Source organism: Calliphora vicina, chromosome 5 (genome assembly GCF_958450345.1).
Source record: "Calliphora vicina chromosome 5, idCalVici1.1, whole genome shotgun sequence".
Taxonomy (NCBI): Eukaryota; Metazoa; Arthropoda; class Insecta; order Diptera; family Calliphoridae; genus Calliphora; species Calliphora vicina.
Window position 1 is genome coordinate 87,279,643 of NC_088784.1, and position 24,211 is coordinate 87,303,853.

General features: G+C 32.3%; 1 protein-coding gene across 1 annotated transcript in view; it reads right to left on the reverse strand.

The window, feature by feature from the left end:
- Nucleotides 1-20,625, reverse strand: part of NaCP60E (Na channel protein 60E) — a 152,527-nt gene extending 131,902 nt beyond the window's left edge. The window contains exon 1 of the mRNA XM_065512938.1: nt 20,428-20,625. Coding sequence (XP_065369010.1) covers nt 20,428-20,475 — 48 coding nt within the window. The 5' untranslated portion in view covers nt 20,476-20,625. The remainder of the gene's footprint in view (nt 1-20,427) is intronic.
- Between the last annotated feature and the right edge of the window lie 3,586 nt (nt 20,626-24,211).

Sequence of the window (24,211 nt, forward strand, 5' to 3'; positions counted from 1 at the left end):
TTTGAAAGCAGCTATGCGCTTTGAGAAAATATTGTCTAAAGTTGAAATTTATATAAAAAATAGGTCTAATTCGGAAGGCTCTGGACCATGCAATAATACGAATTTTGATATTATTTTACTTTTATAATATTTCTCGAAATGTTGTCTTTCAGAAAAATATAAATACAATATTTATATTTTTCTTATTTTCTGTATAATTTAAAATTAATGTAAGTACTTTTTTCGAAAAAAAATGGCGAAAAAACGACTTTTTTATTTTTTTTTACATTTGAATGCACATAAATTTTGACTCAGTAGAGGGTTTTAAACAATTCTTTGCTAATATTATTACTACATGTCTTGTTAATTCAAATTATATTTCAAGAAAATCGGAAAAGAATTGGATCCATTATTAGCAAAAAACCAGACCAAGGTAGGTGAATAAAATAAAATTTTACTTTTCAAATGCGAATAACTCGTAAACTATAAGAGATGATTTGACAGACATCATTGTTATAAGCCCAAATTCAAAACTTAATCTTATCAACACCTCCTCTATGGCCATGGGAAATTTTATTAAAATCGGGCTATTCGTTTAGAAGTTACAGATTTATTTCCACTTTTTTTCAGATCCCCCAAGCCCAATATTTCAGAACTTTGTTTTAAGTTTTCTTTTAATATATTAAGGTATGCATATTTATCCATCGTGATTTTAACAAAAATAAGATTTCCCACCCCAGATGAAGCCATCCAACCCCAAATAGATTTTTTTCGAATTATTCGTTATTCGAAAATTGTTCGAATAATTATTCGTAAGAAATTATTCGATTAATTTAACGATCATTAGTCGAATTAATTTTGGTCGGTTAACTGTTCGAATAATTCAAAATTGCCGATTTTCAAATAACGAATAAACCGATTAATTTGTGTCGGTTAACCGATTAACCGAAATTTCTTTTTTTGCACTTTAACATAATTTTTTTTGTTTTTAATTTTCCATTTTAATTTAAATACAAATGTCAAATCGAACATTCAAGAAATATGTTTAGTGAGTAATATAATAACTGATATATTTAATTTACATGTAATTGTCGGGTGAGAACATAATAGACTGGAGACACTACTGAAATAAGTTTTTTTCACAACTTATCGAAATTATTAAAAGTATAATGGAGGATTTTATATGCTTAGAAAAAACTAAAAAAATAACTGACAAATTGGATATTCTTTACCTTGTCTTACTTTCGATTTCTCCAACATCTACAATCAGCGCACAGTGGTATGAGAATAAAAAAAGATGGAAATAAATCTGTAACTTCTAAACCCTTACGCCGATTTGAATGAAATTTCACATGCCCAAAGAGAAAGTTTAGTCGAGTTTAAGTTTTGAATTTGGACCTCATGAGCCCACCAGGAGCGGGACCAGGGGATCCCAAAGTAGGACACCTCGGGTATGTTCAATTTTTAAAATGATCCTATTTCTTCGTTTGTGTCCCGATTCTCTTATAGCTTAGGAGATATTCGCATTTGAAAATTTAATTTTCAACATTTTTACCCATCCTGTTTTTTGGTGACCGCGGTTCCAAATATTCCTCGATTTTATCCATTTTTCTTTTATAGGATTAACAATAGATCTATATATCAAATAAGGAAAGAAGTGTTTAAAAATTATGGCTGAGTCCAAAGTTACATGCACTTGAATTTAAAAAAATTTAAAAAGGCGATTTTTCGCAATTTTTTTGGGAAAAAAGTACTTTAATTCTTTTTAAGTTATCCAAAAAATTTCTAAAAAAATCAAATCGCATACTCGATATCAAAATATAGTAACCTATTTTAGATGGCCCAATAAGTTCTTAATTATTTTGTAAAGGGTTCCGATAACCCCGCCCCTGGTATGGATATTATAGCCAAAAAACGAAAAAATCCCATTTTTGGGATTTTTCAAGATTTTTTTGGGAATTGATAACAAATTTGTTTTTATTTTTCCATTTTAAATAGAAAAATCTACATAACTGTGAAATTTCATTAAAAAATATTCATAAATAAAAATTTTATTTCAATTTGAAAAATTTGTATCTTTGCAAAATTCAATAAAAAGCATTTTTTGTCATATTTTTCAAAAAAGTATTCCATGAATTTTTTAATTGTCAAAAGTTATATACATTTTTGAAAAGTATACAAAATCCTCTATCAATTGATATATAAAATCCTTACTACCTTATGTTTTTTACGTGTCAAATAAATTAGGAAAAACTACACAACTCGCTAAGTACACAAATTTCGTGATTTAGTTTCAGTTTAACATTTAAATATAATTTATTCGGTTAATCAAATAATTTAAAATTAACCGATTATTAACCGATTAAATCTAAACACCGATTAATTATTTGCTCGATTAACCGATTAAACCAGAAACCCGATTAATTGAATACCCTACTAATGATATGATTAAATTTAGCCACTTGAGCGTATGAGTAATACAAAATATCATTCGATATTCCATTTTAAAGAATTTTGTATGAAATTTTTATTTATAAGATTTTATAGACATTTAATAACCGTTGTGAATACATTTGTATTTAATATGCGGATTAAAATAAATATTTCCTTATCAAGCTACCGCGTACTGATGCGTATGAGTAATTAAACAATAATCATACGCTACCATGAAATTTGACAATTTGTTTGATATAAAATATTCCTCTATTGGAATTTAATGAAGATAATGTAGAAAATTCATATGTTTATTCAGTGATTAAATTCAAATTAAGCTAGATAAGAAATGTAATAAAACAGCCTACTCAATAAACTATGAATGTAGTATATGAGGAAATTCAAAAATGTTGGAGAATTAAGGCCTTATTCATAATCAATTTATACATTTATTACAGAATTATAAAACAAAGTTTGAATTTCCTCATATATTTTCGTCTAGCTTTACCACTTTTCTACAAACAACTTAAGCTTTTATTAAAGTCCCACCATTACACTTCTTCTATACTATTTTTTTTGTTAAAAATTCTTACGAAAAACCTCAAACATTCTTGTTGTTTTCTTTCGAATCGTCAAATTTTGCTTAATCATTATTTTGATCATCATTATTATTGTCGTCTTCTGCTACATCATCGTTGTCATATAAAGCGTAAATTTAGCTCATAAAATGGTTCGTAAAAAGTAATAGCAACAGTAAAGTCAAGAAATCATAAGCATAAAAAAATTGTAAGGAAACGACGACGACAGGAAAATAAATGATTAATCGAAATCTTTTCATTTACACATTTACCCCGAAAAAGAAAGATGCAGAAAATAAGCAATAAAATACACAGGAAAAACTTTAAGAAAAACACAATTTTCATAATTGGAGGAAAGTAACCAGAAAAAAATGTGTTTTTTTTTTGAAAATTCAAAAAGTTAGAAATAAATACAAGTTTAAGAAAGTTAAATGTAATTGGAACCTACCCAATAAGCATTCTTACTGGAATTCAAGTAGAAAGCAAGTGTAATTCAAGCCTTGAATTATAGTCAAGCAATTGCATTAAAATTACTTTATTTCAATAGCATTCTCCAGTAAAAAGGTAACATAAATTCAAGGCATATGTTTGTATAATAGAGGAGCCTCAGAACAAAAGGTTATTTTTCGAATTTTTTTACAAATTGATTTTTTGGTATTTTTGAAATCTTCTAGAAAAAATCAATTTCCCAAAATTTTTAAATTTTCAAAAAAGTAACTTCTGTTCTGCGGCTCCTCAAATAATTTTTTCAAATACTTTTCAAATTTAAAGCATAATTACATTTGCATTCAAGTCAAATTCCAACCAATTGTTCAAGTTCTTGAATTTTTGGGTTTTTTTTTTATTAAATTGCAAATTTTACATATTTAGTTAAATATTAAACCGATTCTCTGTATTAGTTTATTTCTCTTTAAGACTTGAAATTTGTCTAATAATATACAATATATAAATGGCCAATTAATAATACAATTCCCAGTTAAACACTAGTTCCTAGCCATTAAAAGTGTTGTAGTAAAACTGTACGACAATATGTAGTGTGATTGTTAATAATAATGATTGTAATAACAACACCACCCTATCTCATTTTTTTGTTTACTTTCTCCCATTAAACAGCTTTTGCTACTGTTTTTGTTGTTATTACATTATTATTCTCTTTGTAATAAGAATTATCATACAAAGAAGAGCTTAAAAAAAAACAAAAGCTAATATAAATAAATATTGCTGTTATTCAATAGAGACGTGTGAATATGAGTGCGAGTATGTAATTTAGCAGAGAGAGGGCAAGTGATAACCCAGCAGTTTGATAAGTAGACAATGTATTCCCTATACAGAGAGCCTCAAAAGTGAGTAAACACAAATTATTTTATTTTTTTTAAGATAATGAAAATAAATAAAATCTATCCATCAATTAAAATTTAAAAGTTTCGGTTTGTTGGAGATTGGACTGAATAAAAGATTCGGATCTGAACAAAAAAGAGTTAAGTCGAACTATAATGATTTTCATTATCGTAAAAAATCCAAAAATTCACTGATGTTTACTCACTTTTGAGGTTCTCTGTACATTAGGGCGGGTCGATTTAAAAATCGCCCAAGTGACAAGTAAAATCGTATTCTAGGGATCAAAATAAGAAACTTTGCCTAAGGAACCATACCTCTAAAATGAATTCTGATGTTCCTTATTTTGACCCAAAGGTCAAATCCTACTTTTACCCATTTAAAATGCCAAAATTGAGTCTAAATGTATGACCAACTCCCACTAACTTTGGAGGACCGACCCACCAATGTCAGTGGTACACCCCTAGGGGATTCCCCATACAAACATTTCAACAAAATTACCATTTTTGGCACTTTACATGAAACAATCAAAAAGCGAAGTGGTTATGTTAGTTTGAACAGTGTACATTAGAATGACAGCCGATTTTTTTTTAGATTTCAAAGAGTGCCGGGTGGAATATTGTGACACTGAAAATTTGAGCCAAATCAGACAACGATTTCTGGACGCGCATCGAGGTCAAAGTTCAGATATATGCAAAATTTTACTATTTATATGGAATAAATAGGTGAAACTCGTTAACTTTCTGCACTGTTTTCTAGAAATATGTAGATTTATTTGTATTAATGAATATTACATTGAAAATTTTTTTTTGAAAATTAATCCTGTATCTCCTTTGGGTCAAAATGACCCAAAAACTGTATTATCGCCAAAATTCGAAAAAATGCAAATTTTTCAGTTTTTGAAAAAATTTTGCTACTGACTAAATACTTTTGCAATTGAATGCAAAATAATCGAAATGTGTACCTAATTATCGTTGTAATGAGATATAACTGACAAAATTTTGTTACAAAATGGTAAAGTTATTACAAATTCGCCAGACCATTAACGTGTCTCAAGCCACTTGAACAAGAAATTTAGGAAAAAAATTAAAATATTTCGAGAAAAATTAAAATAAAAGCTATTTTTTATTTAAAATATATCCGTATTTACTTGTGTATGAGTTTTTGTCTTCGTAGGATACCGTTAACGTATTCGCAGGTATGGCCAAAAAAAAAATATTTTTTTAACGGCCTTTTCGAATCTCCATTTTCAAATTTTTAAAAATTTTGTTAAACAAATTTCGGAATTTTTTGATCATCACTTGGGGATTTATTGACAACATAATAGGGAATAAAAATGTGAAAAAAGTATGTCAATACCTCCTATAGTTTTTCCGTACCTGCGAACTAATTTTTTGGTCATATTTTGGCGAATGAGCTGAATTTCCTTACTGTTATGATTTTTAAGTAAAAGCTTTTCAGAAGATTATAGTCCATGTAATTTTAAATATAGTCTGAAAGTTTTACTAAAATCGGAAAACGTCAACACTTAAATGGAGAAGGTCAAAGGTCAAATTTTTCAATATTTGGAGCCGATTTTGGGCCGATTTTGATGAAACTCATGAAAAATATAACATGATGTCGGCCGATCATTGGCCAAAAAAGCGATCATTGGACCGAAAAAAGCCCAGAATATGCGGGCAGACATGAAACCATAATTATCCATCAGGACAATATTAAGTGGTTGGGAAGTTCGACTACTATTTGTTGCGATCGATGTAGAATGCTCTCTCTAGAATACGACGCTTCACTTTGAAACAGAGTATCCGAAATTGGCTTGATTCGTTCATGGCCTCAAAAGATGAGCCGTTCTTTTGGCTCGAAATCCATATGTTGCCAGAACGCTGGAAAAGGTCATAGCCAACAATGGCCAATACTTTGAATAAATTTATGTTGTACAAATATTTCAAAATAAAAGCTAAACATTTGAAAATATTCCGCAGTTTTAGTCATATACCAAATATGATTTTAAAGACATAGTATTTAACAGATGTATGGGGGATTTCATGACAAGTGAACCAACTTCGATGTCTTCCGATAGTAATGTAGACACAATTTTTCAACAATATCAAAAATTTGAAATTTTGGACAAGCAGTTTTTTTTTCTCATCATAAGTTACATAACTTATTACTAGGGGGCGGATTTATATGCAAATGCATGTTTTTTCTCGAACGTCCAAATACAATGTAGACTAATTATCTATCCGAATCGCACATTTTGCTGCAAAATGGCATCGATTTGTTAGTGCATATTTTTGCATATTTTATTGATAATGCATATTTTGTTATATTTTACTTCCAAATGCATATTTATATGCATATTATGCCAATTTTTAATAAAAATATAATTTTTTGTCGTTAATGGGAAATACATTGTTTCGACAAACATTTTTTTATCGAATTTGTTATAGAAATAGCAGTAAATTTTATCGACTAACTTCGTTCGACATCGAAAAACTACTGATAAAGAAATGAAGAACTTAATCTCTATCAGTAATTGAAAATTATCATTTCAAAAAATTTTTTTTTAAAAAAAAGTTTAGTTTAACCGCTCCTGACAGTCATTTCCAAGCCGTTCTACGAGACTGTCGTAAAATAGTGAATTTGGATAACTTAGAGACAAATGCACTACACTATTAACGTTTAAAGTCCCTACACTATAGATTACATAGACACTTAAGTGACAGTTGTCTTTATGCTAGATTACATGCGATGTATAAAGTAACCAATTAACTTCTATCTGCATTACAAATAGCTCGTCAAATGACCCAAAATATATAAATTGTAGTCAGCCAAGTGATCAGACATTATCAACAATTTCCGTCTATAAGGGATACATTTACTAATTGCTTAATTTCTGGGTTATTACAAGATAAAAATTAAGGGTGGATGCTACTTTACAGCACGATCAAAATACTGATGATTTTAAAAGGAAAGTCACAATATAGAACCTCTATGACTTTAAACAAGTATTCATACCAAGATATTACATCGTTTTTTCAGAAGAAAAGTTATGTTAAAAATAGTTTTAGAACTTTAATTGTTTAATTCCTGGTATAATTTAAAGAGTTCTAACTGCTGGCACAAAAATATAAGTGCATATTTTTTAAAATTTTAGGTCATATTTTGATTTGTTTGAAGCATATTTTAGGCGCATATTTTCCAATAATAAATGCATTAAAATCCGCCCCCTACTTATTACCTATTGTTCTTAGCAAAATGTGTCCCAAATAGTTTAGATAGCTATTTCTTCAATCTTTCGCAAAAAAAAAAAAAAATTAAAAAAAAATTTTCCCAAGTCAAAAACTTTTTAAAATTAGCCCTTTTTCCTCAAAAGAAAGCTTAGATATTTTCCTTGAAGACATATTTGTTCACTTAGTGGGATGCTAGTTGCATATCTATCAAAATAAATGTTTTGTAACTCAAAACATACAATTTTTGCCTTTTTTTTCAAAACGGACCATTTTTTTATTTATTTTTTTTTTGCTCAAAAGAAGATTAGGTAGTTTCCTTGAAGACCTTTTTGGTCGCTTAGTGAGATGCGAGTAGGATATCTATCAAAATAAATATTTTGTAATACAAGACATACAATTTTTGACTTTTTTTTTTGCAAAATCGAACTTTTTTTCCAAAATGGGCTCTTTTTTAAAATCTTTTTTTTTCGCAAAAGAAAGCTTAGGTCTATTCCTTGAAGACCTTTTTAGAGGGATACGAATGGGATATCTATCAAAATAAATATTTTGTAACACTAGACATACAATTTTTGTGTTAAAAACAGGCCCATTTTGAAAAAAATTCAAAAAAGTTTTTGATTTCGGAAAAAAAGTCAAATTTTTTTATTTTTTTTTTTAAATTTTTTTTTTCGAAATATTGATGAAATAGCTATCTAAACTATTTTGGACACATTTTGCTATCAACAATAGGTAATAAGTTATATGGATGAGAAAAAAACACCTGCTTGGCCAAATTTAAAATTTTTACCTCCTCTAAATCAGAGAGTTCTATACCGATATTGTTGAAAAATTGTGTTTGAATTACTATCCAGTAGAACTAGTGGTCTCCTTGTAATCTATGACATTCACATTAGGACACTCACTTGTTAAAATAACTACTCACGTATCTCTTTATGTAACCAGTGTTAACCATGAATTATGGTTAAAATCACTAGTTCTGGATAGTCACCCCGAACTGCTGGGAAGTTTCACATCAAGAATTGTTATTCTATACAAGTATGTGTGAATAATATATATTCAAAAACACATTAAACATACGATAGATAACCAAACAATAGAAAATCCTGGCAAAGAACATTAACTGTAAATTCCTACAATAAGTAATCACAATAAGTAATCAGATGATGATAGAGTGTGATACAAAAAAGCTTTAACATTTTTATACTTTCACACATAGTTATATATATCGTCAACTAAAATGCAAAATAACGTAATAACGTAAAAACAAAATTCTAATTTATGATAGATAAGGATGAATAAGTTAATAAATAATAAAAAAAATAAATTATAATTTGGAAATGTGATTGTCATGCTGTTTAATGATCAAGTGGGAGAAATTAAGTTTATATCATAGATACTTTTAATTCTTCAATGGTTTGGCCATCACTTTAAACATTTTTGAAACGATGTTACGTTATTTTGCATTTTAGGTAACGATATGTATATTAAGGAGGTCCTAGTTTTGCACTTTTTGGATTTTCGATGCTTCTAAAGTCTTAAATTATTCTTCCACATCTAAGAACCCAATGTTGACAATTTGAAAAAAATCGGTTAACATTTAGAGATTGTACATTTTATTTGAAGTTTCATCCGAAATCGAAATAGTTAAAAATAAAGCCCAACCTAATAATGTACATAAGTGACTTAAAGTGATTGTATTTGCTTTAGTGTATAAACAATTTATTTATTTATTGTTGTTGCATTATAATATTAATCGATAATAAATTTCCACTGTACAAGCAACAACCAACCAACCATCCCAACCAACCAACTTAAACACTCTTATAAATAAGAAGACTCTCGAACTCAAACATTGTGCTCATGCTTAAGTGCACTACAAAGGACACAAACAAACATGTTTTAAATGTTTTGAATTCATGTAAATTATTTCATATAAAAATGTTGTATATTTACATGCATTATCGTAAGTACAATACTGCTGTGTAAGTTTGTTGTTATAGAAAATGGCCATAAATTTTATGTGAATTATGTGTCTTAAAATTTTGCAAAATTATTTATATTTGTTTGAATGCTCGAATAAGTAAAATATATTTTGTTGCAATTTATTTATGTACGTACTATGTATTTATTTATTTGTATATCTTGAAACTCTAAGAAAAACAGCATTTGAAATACAATAATGTTTTTTGGAAATTTTATTCATAGTCAATAATAGAGATTATTTGTAAATGTTTGTCATTTAAGTATAACTAGCTGAACCCGGTCCGCGTTGCTGGCCATTAGAAAACATCTGTTTTATATTGCATCTCGATCTCGATTTTAATATACAGTGTCGAAACACTTGTTATTTGTATCCAGATGACGGCGGATAAGGCAAATGAATGTATTTAAGACAAATGGGATATTATATTTATGAATTCATCTTAATGCCAGGGGATATACAATGTTTCTTGTTTTTTTATTTGGAGTAAAAATATATAAATTATTTGGTGTGCCAACTCGGGAGCAAGCCACATACAATTGACCGTGTGAAAAACATGAATTTTCCAAATGTAAGCCAGCAATAGTCAACGATTGGCCTTGTGCTTTGTTAATGGTTATAGCAAAGGCAAGACGAATTGGGAACTGGAGCCGCTTGAATTCAAATGGTAAGTCGTTGGAAATCATCGGTATGCGTGGAATCAGAACGTCTTCGCCTTTGAATCTACCACCGATTATTGTTGCCTCAATTAAATTAGGTGAACATTTTTTGATGGTCAATCTTGTTCCGTTGCATAATTTTGGCGCGTTTAAGTTCCGGAGAAGCATTATCGGTGATCCAACCTTTAATGTTAATACATGTGGTGGCATTCCGGCTGGTTCCAATGAATTCAAAAATTCAGTAGGATAATTGACGGCTTGTTCTTCGATCGTAACAGTGTCAATAGATTTGTATTTAATTGTTTCGCCAGGCAGTTTCAATTGAATTTGCTCATTGAGTTTATTGACATCATCATTTTTGGGTGCCAAAATTGCACGTTCCCACAGCCAATCCGAGTTTTTGTAGTTGGTTGTAAGACTTGGGAATACCTTATCGACAACGGCTTGAATATTCGTTAGCATTTGGCAGAAGTTCGGCGGGAACGAAATCTCATTAGTGGCGGGATCAATTGGAATTTTTCCATTTCCGATGTCCAACAGTTGTTTTGAGAATGTTTCGGCAGAAGGGTCTTGCAGCAAATGCACTCGCATATTCGTCGATAGCGTGATTTTTTCGACTCGGTTCCAAAGGTATGAAGATTTTAAGCATGCGTTCAACTCATCTGCGGGCATTGATCGAGGAATAACGGGCAAAGTTTGGCGGAAGTCACCAGCAAGAAGAATCAGAGCACCTCCCATCGGTTGGTTGTTTCCCCGAAAATCACGCAGGGTCCGGTCGAGCGCTTCGAGCAATTTCTTATGTGCCATTGTGCATTCATCCCAAATGATAATCTTGCACGTTTTAAGGATTGTGGCCATGCCGGAGTTTTTGCTGATTTTGCAAATTGGTGATTCCGTTTGGTTCAATTTCAATGGCAGTTTGAGTGCTGAGTGCGCGGTGCGTCCGCCGTCCAATAACGTCGATGCAATTCCCGATGATGCCACTGCGAGTGCAATCCAATTCTGCATCCGAACCGACGCCAATATTAAATTGATGAGGAATGTTTTGCCTGTCCCTCCTGGTGCATCGAGGAAAAAAAGTCCGCCATTTCCGTTTGATATACGTTGCATAATTTTTTCGTAAGCATTTTTCTGATCAGGAACTAAACGTTTGGTTTGAGTTTTCACATATTGTTTTTGCTGGTTCACATCGAAGTGCTGTTCTCGCACCAGGTCTCTGTCTTGCAAACTGTTTATGTCCCGTATTGATGCCGGCATTCCTAGGTCAGTTAAGACTTTGTTGTTCATGGATATGCACATGTCCTCAATCAAGAGTAGAGCTTGGTTGAAAATATTGTCTGAATACTGCTTGTTAGGATCAGTTACGCGTGATTGCATGAGAATGTCTTCACTTAAGCTTTCGCGATGCGTTTCCCACAGTTCTCGTGGATTCGATGGTGAGCATGTTGTTAAAATAATCGCAAACAAAGTGCGTATTTGTTTTGGGTGACATGTGAGTGATGCCTCTGTTAGTGTTGTGTTCCAATGCTGATCACTTTCAAGCAGCCCCAATCTGAAACACGCTTCTCGATAAGTTTGGCATTCGTTTCCATCGATGGTTCTTAAGTCGGCGAATGATGTTGGACCTTTGATACTATGCAATAACAATCGCAAATAATAACATTCAGCATTATTTGGATGAACTGTGTAGACACGTCCCAAGGCATGAGAAGAATACACACCAACATATTCTGAGACAATCGCACCACGCTTTCTCCTCATGAATTTCTTTAACGACGTGTTCCAAGTGTAATATTTGGGAACTTCTGGATATAATAAAGTCTTGGCGAAATTGTCAGTTGAACACAAATCAAAGAAAGCGGTGAGAGTGGTGTGTGGCGGCTGCTCTGCTCTATTTTCAGCGTTTTGCTCGGTGAAATAAACACGCTGGCCATTTTCCAAATGAACAGCTAGATGTTGAACTGTAGGATATCGCTCGTGAATGTTGAATGATAATATACGCCAAACCGCTTCATTGCTGCTGATGTAGCGCCCCATCTGGAACTGTGTGATTTCGTCAGTTGGATTGGCCAGCCCGAATACTGCCATATCACTGCCTTTGTTGACGTATTTGCAAATGTATTTGATTGACTTTACAGAATTGCAGTACTCAACATTGATGTGGGCATCAAACATTTTTGAAAGCAGCGGTGAGTAGGGCACGATCCATCTGTTATCGACGTCAACATCTGCATTGCGCATTTTGATTGTGGTTGTGTATCCACCGTCATCCGGCTTTCTTCGCCTATACAGAGGATATCCATCGCCTCCAGTTTGAGTTTCTCGGATCAGCTCACGTGGATAGCGCTTTGTACACTTACTTTCTTTCATGCATGGTGAATTTGTGTTCAGTTCACCGCAAGGCCCGTGGATCATGTGTTTTCGTATTGATTCAAATAGAATCGGATCTTCTGCGGGATTCGGTAGTTCAGCGGAAATCACGTCATCGATTTGAGTTGGCATGATTTTTTGTTTAAGCCAGACTAAAATATGGGCGTGTGGCAGGCCTCGCTTTTGCCATTCAACCGAGTACATCCAGCATTGAGTTTCGCCAAATATGTGATTTTTGGTGATGACATCCATCAGCCTAATCAACTTTTGTTTAAATACTCGGGCGAAGAGATCGTGCCTATGTGTTGAACTTTGGCCGGTGAATAACAGGTCGGGGATGTCTTTCCATGCTGGATTGCATGTGAAAGTGATAAAGAGGTCCGGTCGTCCATATTTGCGTACGTATGTCATAGAATCTTGAGCGTACTCATGCATGTGTCGCGGACTGCCAGTGTATGTCGCTGGCAAGATCACCATTTGGCCGATATTCGCAGCGTTTCCATCATTGACGATTGCATCACGCAAATGGACATATTCCTCAACGCGTAGCTTTTTTTGATTCAACCGAATGAAGAGTAGACGTTCACTTTCAATTTTCGCGTACATGTCGACGATGAATTGATGGAAGAGTTCGCGACATTTCAACAAATAATTATATTCATTTGGCCTGACCATAAGACGATATGCATAAAAGTCCATACAGGAAACTCTTTTTGTTGACTCTTCATTTGAGTTGAGATTCATTTGCATTACGTTGAAATGATACCCATCCTCACCCCGTGGAAAAAGCACTGGATATTGTAGGGCATCATACGACCGATGAGTTTCGGCAACGCGTTGAACACTTGCATTCCGGCGATGAATAATTATATCTCGCCGCTCGAATTCTGTGCCAACCATAACAACTGCGACATCATCTATCACCGGTGCATTGAAGCGCCGCTCATGTTCACCAGCCGGAGTCTTGTCAGCTCTTATCACAATCACATAATCATCAGTCGGCATCTGGTCTAAGGCTGTTTTGAATAGTCGGATAAGGCTGTTGTGTTCGTGTAACATTGCTTGAAGACTCGAAACAATTTCCCGCCTAACTTCAGTACTGATTGCGCAACGGTGTTCGGCTTCTGTAACTTCATTTCCAGTGAAATAAATTTGAAGGAACTTCGCATCATCATTGGGAAGGGGGAGCAACGATCCAATTCTGTGGTATATTTGGCCTTGAACTTTGAAGGTGGACATAAAGCCGACGTTGTTTACAATATTAGTTGCCCCGAAGGACGTCATTTGAAAGCATGAGTTGTACTTTCGGATATTTTGAAGAAAGTGCTTTGAAATCGGAGTGGTGCCGGAAATGTAACTTAGAAGCGGCTCAGGAGGTTCAATAACTGGTGGCAGAATAACCTTACCGTTCGAACAGCACATTCCCGGGGATTCCTTAGGGAACTTCAATGCGTTGCAATGTAAGCAAACTTTGTTCATTGCGCCAATCAGTACGTCCTTGTGATTTCTGTAGTCATCATCCTTATCGTAATGGAATGCCGCCAACTTTAAATATATTCTTTCTCTTGATCGAGCCATTCGGGATCTACTGGCTTGTAGTCTTTCGGTATGCTGTTGTGGTGTCTCTGCAGCTCTCGATGAAGATGAACTGCGACGCATTTCCTGAAGCCGTGATTCGCGTTCTCTTTCCGTTTCTGCGGCTCTAGACGTAGATGCCCTTTCCCGTTTTTCCTGAAGACGTGATTCGCGTTCCGCAGCTGTTTCGGCGGCTCTAGACGTAGATGCCCTTTCCCGATTTTCCTGAAGACGTGACTCGCGTTCCGCAGCTGTTTCGGCGGCTCTAGACGTAGATGCCCTTTCCCGATTTTCCCGAAGACGTGATTCGCGTTCCGCAGCTGTTTCGGCGGCTCTAGACGTAGATGCCCTTTCCCGATTTTCCTGAAGACGTGACTCGCGTTCCGCAGCTGTTTCGGCGGCTCTAGACGTAGATGCCCTTTTCCGATTTTCCTGGAGACGTGATTCGCGTTCCGCAGCTGTTTCGGCTGCTCTTCTTTCCCTGATATTACGTGATTTGGTTGTGTTTTTACCAATACCTGTTTTTTTTGGTGGCATTTTTTGTAAATTTTCACCTTAAATAATTTGTAAACCTTTTTTTATTCTTGCAAAAAATTCCAAAACACTTGTTACTTACTAATTTGATTTAACTTATAGCTTTTTAACTGATCAACACAAAACAGTGACGAAATGAAAACAAATTTTATTTGTATAAACCGTTATTTTTAGTTATGCGCAGAGTTATTCAAAATATTTTTTTTTAATAGATTTCACTTAGAAAATTTCTTATTCATGCACCTAATATGCAAGATTAAACAAAATTGTTTATGATCGATTGATAATACAGAAGACAATGTTGCACCTTATTATCGAACGATATGAAAATGTACCGGACATGTGCTGGAATTTATTCCTTTCTTCGCTTACACCAAATCATTAGCTTCAGAGTACACCACTGTGAATTAAAATTTTTCAGAGATCGTAAATAACACGTCCATATACCAAAAAAACCCAAATTGTGATTAATATTTTGTGATAAAAATAAATCACAAAAAATAACAGTTATAAAATGATTTTTATTTGCATGGTTTGGAGTGACCTTTATTTGTTTTTGTTGTTTTTAATGGTTTGATGAGAGACAAACAATTAAATTGTTCTTGATCTTAATAACTGTTAATTCCTCTTTTATTTACGCACAATAATTTGTTTAGTAATTTTTAACGAATTATAGAAGAAATATGAAGTTTGATAAATCACTCACCTATATTATTTGTGTTTGTTTCTTTTCTGTTTCTCTCAACCACTGATCTAAAATGTTCTCTAATAATGTTCTCAGTGATATATGTATGTAAAATATTTTTAATGTAAAATATTTTTAAATTGCTGGTAATGAGAATTAACCATTGAAATGAAAGTGAACCCGTTATTTTCTGTCTCTGAAATTTTTAGAATGATGTTATGCAACGAAAAGAATTGTCATTGTTTGAACGTTGGGAATGAAAAAAAGCATTTGTGTAATGAAAAAAATTTTTTTTTTCAACAAAATTTAGTTTGTTGAGGAAAAAAAATGTTGGACAAAATTAATTTTTTTAAAAATTTTTTTTTTGCCAAAAATCACTGACCTTGAAAACCTTTATATAGGAAACTATATAAACTATCTATACGAATTGAAAAAAAGTTCGATCAACAATTATACATACATATGTACAATAATTTTTTTTTACAAAATCTTTTTTTTTTTGATGGCATTAGCGGTATAATGTTAAAATTTGATTTTTACACACCCCTCCGCCCACAGACCGAATATCAAAAATCTGACTTTACACTGTTACCCGCTGGGATATTCTGAAGATTCCCTGAAAATTTCATCAAAATCGGTCCAGCCGTTTTTTATATATATAGATGGCAATAGTGGTATAATGTAAAAATTTGATTTTGTCACACCCCTCCGCCCACAGACCGAAAATCAAAAATCTGACTTTACAGTGTTACCCGCTAGGGAATTCTGAAGATTCCCTGAAAATTTCATCAAAATCGGTCCAGCCGTTTTTGAGTTCATTCGGAACATACATACATACATACATACATACATACATACATACATACATACATACATACATACCCACATACAAACATCCATTTTTATATATATAGATAATATTGAGTTTATTTCTTGAATTATTACATTTTTATTAGGGTATTCATTTAAATAAAATGTATTTGAATAATCGATTAAAAAATATAGTTACCAACATTGTACGAATAAAAAATAGTTCATTTTTTATTATATTGTTATGAATTTGCATTAGCGATTTGAATTTAATGGTCTGTAACGACATTTATCATGTTTATAAACATTTCCATCAGTAGAAGCTTCAACTTATCAACACTAAATGTTTAAGCTGCTAACATTAACATTGAAAGCTTTAGAATTCGAATATTCTAGTTTTGTCCGTTAAGAACAATCTTGATACTACTCGAGTGAAGATGACAGTTTTTAAAAGGTAAAGACGTATGTAACAATATCTATATGTCACATCACATCGTTATTCGGAGTAAACTCTTATTCCTTAAAAATTCTTTATGTATTTTGGTTTTATACTGCTTTTGAAGAGCAATAGCTTTTAAGTCTTTTTATACCCACCATAAGAAAAATTTGTCATTACGTTTATAACATATCAAAATATTTATCGCTGACCCACACTAAGACGATTTAGCTATGTCCGTCCGTCCATCTGTCTATTGAAAACACGATTGGTCCCAAAGTGAGCAATATAAACTTATAATTTTAATAGAATAAAACAAATTATAAACATTTATTCGAAATAAATCTTTAAATGTTTAGATTTTGTTAGCAAATTTTTAAAAACTTATGATTTGAGTTCAGAAAATGTCATAAATAAATTCGTTTCCTTTTTTGGTCTCAGATGCGAATGTTAGTTAGACAAAAATTATAACATTAAGGCCCTAATTTTGTAAATCACGTCACCAAAGTGATATTTATATGGAAAGCAAAAACAAAATTTCAAAAATTTTTAAAATTTGTTTTTGTTTTATGTACAAAATTTTCAATTTTCGTTCTGTTCAGAATTTGTATAGAAAACAAAAACAAATTTTTCAAATTTTTCAAATTTTGTTTTTGCTTTCCATATAAATATCACTTTGTGACGTGATTTACAAAATTAGGGCCTAAGATCTCATTTTTTTTAAAAAATAAACGTAGGAAATCACCTTAAAAAGTTGTTAAACGTTTTCTTGTATTTTCATTTCCAAGTGGTGGAATTTTTAATAACTCTAATATTTTTTAATCGATTTTTTTAATTTTTCACATTTCGATGCCAGGAGAAAATGGAATAAAGTGAATTTCGTCTGCTCATTAAGAATTAGTTTTTGCGGAAAAAAACATCACTCAAACTAATGCTAAGCTTTATAAATACTATTGGAACTCTGCACCATCAATTTAAATGGTGAAAATGTGGTTTGCTGAATTTCGTTGTGGCCGTACAAGCTTGGAAGATGCCGAACGTTATGGACGCCCAGTTTAGATCTCTACACCCTAAACAATTGAAAAAGAAATCATCATATGGTTATAGCCGATCGGAGTTTGAAAGATGCCATAGGCATCTCATATGGCTGAGTGGTTTAAATTTTGAAGAATCACTTGGGTATAAGAAAGATTTACGCAAGATGGGTGCCGCGTTTCCTTACAATCGTGTGACAACTTCGCTGGAGTGTGAACGAATCGTGGATTCATCACAATACAACAGAGTCCAAAAAACATTCAAAACAGTGGGGTGAATCGGGATTTGTCAGTCAATAAAGTCATGGCGACCATTTTTTGGGATCCACATTGGGTCGATTTAATGAATTGAAAACGACCGCATTTTGGCCAAGAAAGAAAGTTATTTTTCACCGGGAACATGCAAGTGTACACTAGGGTGGCCCTTAATAAACGAAAGTTGGATTTTGGCCATTCTCACCACCCCAGTTTGGTGAACATTAGTAAAAAAATGATCCTGAAAAAAGCCCTCTGAAGTTTTGAGATGCATTTACAAGGGAAAAAAAATGCATTTTTTCAGTTTTTGTAAAAATTTTGCCATTAAAAAATTACTTTTGCAATTTAATTTAAAATAATAGAAATGTGTACGTAATTATCTTTCTAATGAGACATAAAAAACAGAAATTGGTCAAAAAATGTTAAAGTTATTAAATATTCGCCAGGCCATTACCGTGTCTCAGGTAACTAGAAGAAGATACCGTAGGATACCGTTAACCTATTCGAAGGTATGGCCAAAAAAATATTTTTTTTTTAACGGCATTTTCAAATTTTTAAAAATTTTGTTAAACAAATTTCAGAATTTTTTTATCATCTCATTGGGATTTATTGAGAACATAATAGGGAATACAAATATGAAAAAATTATGAAAATATCTCTTATAGTTTTTCCGTATCTGCGATTTAAATTTTGAAATTTTCGAGAAAAACCAATTATTTGGCAATTTTTTGGCGAATGAGCTTTATTTCCTTACTGTTATAAATTTTAAGTATTATAGTCCAGATAATTCTAAATATACTCTGAAAGTTTTACTAAAATTGGAAAACCTTAAACCTTAAATCGTGAAGGTCAAAGGTCAATTTTTTCAATATTTTGAATTTCTAATTTAAAGAGCGAAATGTTGTACATTTTTGGGCCGATTTTGATGAAACTTAACAAAAATATAACACAAAGCCTAGTATTTACAAAAACAGCAGAAAAATTAAACATCTAAAAGTTTGGGTTCATTTTAACCCCAAGCTTTAAATTTCTCAACAACTGCTGAACCGATTTTAATGAAATTAAAACTGGAGAAAAATTCAGATATCTGTCCGTCAAATCAAATTTCTAAAATATCTCTATCGGTTCAAAAGTTACAGAATTTTGGCCGATGAAAAATGATAATGAGCCACTGTGCGACGTATATAAAGCCATAGAAATTCTGACAAAAATCGAGTCAAAATCGCGAAAAAAAATTTGTAACCCCAATTTTTTTAGTCATAAATTTTGTTTGTCCATAAAAGCTTTTTTCACCCAAAAATGTTTTTTTTTAAAACAATTCGGAAAAGCCGAATATAGCTCCCTTACTTGTTTTTATATAAAAGCGTTGACGTCTTTTCGGTAAAAAAAAGTATTTATTCCAAAAATTTCGATAATCGATTTCTCAGTCATAATCGATTGTTTAACTTTTTACTACCATTATGTAGATTTTCTAAATTTTTGGATCACTGTAAGTAGTGTACAGGAAATAACGATATCCTTCTATGTTAAATATTATTTCTGAAAAAGAAGTTATGCTTCTGAGCAAAATGAGAACAATAAGAAAAACTAATTTATAAATTTGTAATATATTTTGTAATTTTAGTGCAATTCAAATAAATGTTTGTAATAATAAATAAAATTATGAAAATATGCTTTCCAGGTCATAAATTTTTAATTAATATGTTATGAATAGAATAAAAATGGTATTTATGCCCTTATACCCTTCAATTAACTCTTTGTGGTTTGGTGGTCACTTTCCTAACCACCTTTTCTATAATCTTTAAAACATAGTTTATTGGCATCTATTGGTATTTTTCTAAACAATTAAATATTTGGAAATCATCGTTATGATTTTTATTGTTTATCGAGTTCAGCGTTACTTTGCTATTTCATTTATTTTGGTGTGAAAATTTCAAACAAATTTTTACGCTACGAAAATTTGTCATGGTGGTTAATAAACTAACCACCCCATTCCATAAAAACCTTGGAATGGGGTAATTTTGTTAATTTTTTCATTTATTTTTACTTATTTTTATAAAAATCTAACCTTAATTATAGAAAAAATGCAATTGAACTTATACATATAAAACCGTGACTGAAAGAGTTAAATAAATATTTTGCTTAAGAAAAAGTGTTTTCGATATTTAAATATTTTAGAAAAAGTGTCGGCGAAGCTGAATTTAGTACTCTGGCTTAATTATTTTCTGAATTTTTGTTGCCTGTCTCACCAGTACTTTTTAACACATTTCAGTAATAAAATAACATTATTTTTATATTGTCGATATATTAATTTCCATAATTCACAGTAAAACAACTCATTATCTGTTCCAACTATTTCTTACTACCTACAATATTCTGCCTGAAATTTTTCCTTTCATACTGCATTTCTGTTTAACATTGAAAATAGTTCAACCATATAAAGAATTTAATTTTACCTTCGAATTGTGTTCATTTCTCTTTGTCTGTTGTCTGTTATCATTGGTTTTGTTTTGTTTGTTACCCCACTTACCTCTTCGTATATAAATTGATCAATTTCCTCCAATGGTCGACCATACATATTTTCCGGAAATGGTTCGAATTTCTTTGGCAGAACATCGCCATCCTCGACAGTGGCTTTTGTGCGAGGATGAAAGCCATACTCACGTACCAGTTGTATATGACGATTTTCATGTTTAATTTGTGATTTTTGAGTGTAGGCAACAACTTGTTGTTTGGCAACTGAAATGAGAAAAATGCAAAAAGAAAAAAAAAACAATATAATAACATTGGTGGTAAATATGGTATGTAGTTTTTCTAGGGGTGGATTGAGGGGGTATTTGATGTGTATTGATATAGAGAAAGATAAAGACTCAAGGCTATTAAATGTAATCCATCATACAGGGTCATAGTTGATATGTACAATATACATATGGTGTTACCATGGCTTTTAACAATGTAGTGGGGGTATTCACAGTTTCAGCTGAAAGGATTTTAAATAGATTTTCAAAGTCTCATTTTTACTTAAGTTTAATGTTTAATGTTTTTTGTTTTTAATTTATCTATCGTGTTATATGATAAACTTAATAACATTTTGCTTTTATTTTAATCTACATATCTAAATGTTGAATACTTTTAATTCTCTTTTGTATATTTTATTTGTAAACTCACTCATAAATATATGTGTGTGTATTAGGCTGGCACTTATTTTGCACTTTCAACATGGTTCTCAGTCATCTAAAAATCAAATACTGAGAATTTGGATGGAACATTTTATTAATGTTTTAAAAAATTCAATTAATATAGTTTTTGTATAGGTGTATGACTTAAAAATGTGGGATTTACAATAGATGGTGTATGTTTTGAAGGCGCTTTTTGTTTTTAATAACTTACATATATGTCATTTTGAAGGGTACATATCTGTCATTTATTCTCAATTAGTAATTGAACATTATAGTGGAAACATCAAATTAATTGTTTGCTTCGAAAATGTAGAATTTTATGCCTACAAAGCATTATATGCAGGAAGTTTTGCTTTACTTTTTTAATTTGAAAAAAGTGCCAATGAAGCTTACCAAAGCTTATGGTGACTGTGTTTCGTCGGTTTCAATGTGCGAGAGATGGTTTGTGCGGTGTGGTGACATGGAATACAAAGATTGCCCAGGACAGCCAAAATGGTAAAAATAGAAAGAATTGGAGGCATTAATCCATGAAGATCATTGTAAAACTCAATAAGAACTTTCAAAATCAATGGGAGCTATTTCAAAATATTTGCAAGTAGCAAAATTCATTCAAAAGCAGGGAAATTGGGTACCATACTGAGAGACGTTTGAAATGCTGCTTGATCTCTATAAAAGGAAATAATTTTTGCACCGAATCATTACTTGCGATGAAAAATGGATACATTACGATAACCCGGCGAATCGACACAAAAGCCAAATATTCATGCCGCTAAGTTAATTTGTTGGGAGCAAAAGCGTGCTATATATTATGAGTCTGACCAGACCATCACAGGGAAACTGTACCGAACGCAACTGATTCGTTTGAAGCGAGCATTGGCCCAAAAACGGACATAATATGCTGCCAGACATGAAACCGTAATAGTCCATCATGAAAACGCGCGGCCACATGTAGCAATATCTGTTAAAAAGTATTTAGAATGAAGTAGTTGAGATGTTTTGCCTCAATCGCCTTATAGTGTAGACCTTTCCCAGTCCGATTACAGTTTGTTGCGAACTGGGATACGCTTCACTTTTGAACAGAATATCCGATATTGGCTTCATTCATTCTTGGCCTCAAAGGATGAGCAGTTTTTTTGACTCGGAATCCATATGTTTGCCAGAAAGATAGGAAAAGTTCATAGCTAACAATGGCCAAAAAATAAAAAAATATTAAAAAATCCTGCATTTTTAAGTCATACACCCAACAATATACTTTTATACTTAGTTGAGGTCATCAAAATAGATATTTTTTGTGAGATGATTTCATTGTTGGAGTCAAATCTCTTTTCGCCGAGACATTTATTCTGGTTTGGAAACAAAAAATAGTCACTCGGTGCTAAATCTGGAGAATAGAGTGGAAGAGAGAGCATTTCGTAACCAAATTCATCGATTTTTGCCATGGAAACTGAACATGTATCCTTTTGAGCACCCGATTGTGAGCAAACCCTGCAGTCATCATGCAGAAAGCTTTCTCATAGCCAAGTGATCATTTAAAATTGAAATCACAGAGTCATGTGAGATGTCTATGGCCAATTCGGCCACAAAAAAATTCCGTAAAGCACATTTTTAACATTACCATTATCAAGCTTAGCCTTTACTTGATTGATGTTTTTTTTCCAAACAATATAATGCTTAACGAGCAGACGAAATTCACTTTTTTTAAAATTTCTCCTCAGGTCAAAGCAAGTCTGCTATCATAGCTATCAACCAAAAACTAAATGACGCAGCTTGTTCAAATTTTGACAAAAGTCAACTGATAGTTGTCTGTTGAAAACCGGGAAATTTAAAAAGACGCGGATATTGGCCCACCGTCGTATATCAGTCCGTCTGTCTGTCTGTCTGTCCATATGCGTAAAACAATCTCACATCCAAAATACACAAACAAACTTAGCACGATTTCAAAAAAAACAAGTAAGAAAGTACGGTCGGTCAAGCCCGACAATACCCTACACCAAGTAAATGAGCAAAAACATTTTTTTTAAATTTTAATAATTTTATTCGTGAGCGATTTTCGGAAGTGGGCCTTATATGGGGGCTATGAACAATTATAGACCGATCACCATTAAATTAGGTCCTGTGATTTATGTCTATATGAAAGTTATTTATGGTGAATTTTGAGTGTATACCAACATTTTTAAGAGATTTGTGCACGTTAAAGTGATTTTTGGAAGCGGGTCTATATGGGAGCTATGACAAATTATGGACCGATTGTAACAAAATTTGGTGACATGAATGAATATAAAACTTATTTAGAGCGAAATATGTGGAGATACATATATAGAGTAAACATATATGACCGATGAAGTCCAATTTCGGGAGGACATTTGTATGGGGTCTAGGTGAAATAATGAATCAGTTTCAGCCAGTTTCAATAGGCTTGGTTCTTTGGCCGAAAAAATTACATGTACCAAATTTGATTGAAATATCTTCAAAATTGCGACATGTACTTTGCACAAAAGTTTACATGGACAGACAACCAGCCAGTCAGAAAGACGGACATCGTTTAATCGACTCAGGAAGTGATTCTAAGTCGATCGGCGTACTTTGAGGTGGGTGTTAGACCAATATTTTTGGGCGTTACAAACAGCTGCACAAACGCATTATACCCTCCCCACTATGGTGGTGTAGGATATAATTAACTATTGTCCTAAGAAGTTTGGTTTTGAAGATCAGTCAAATCGGTATAGTACCAGAATGTGAGATATTGCTGATAATACCATGCCAATTTTGAATAAGTTATTTCTATGATAGAAGGACAAACTTTGATGAAAATAATCAGAATTGTTCCTTGATTTCTACTAACCAATATAAATGCCTATAAAATTGCACGTTTATAATGTACTCGAATTTACTTGAAAAAAACACAACACATTTTAAGGCACTTAGTTGATGTTTATTCGAAAAGCGTCTCTGATAAACTCACTAACGACTGCAACCTCTGCCACTATTTATAACACTACCATCTGCACTCTAGATTGCTCTTCAACTGTCAAAGTTGGAATATTCTAGAACTTACTAATACATACGCCATCTGTGGTGTACTTTCTACAATGTTCCTTAACTGAATATTCGAATTCAAACAGCGTTGCCAACTTA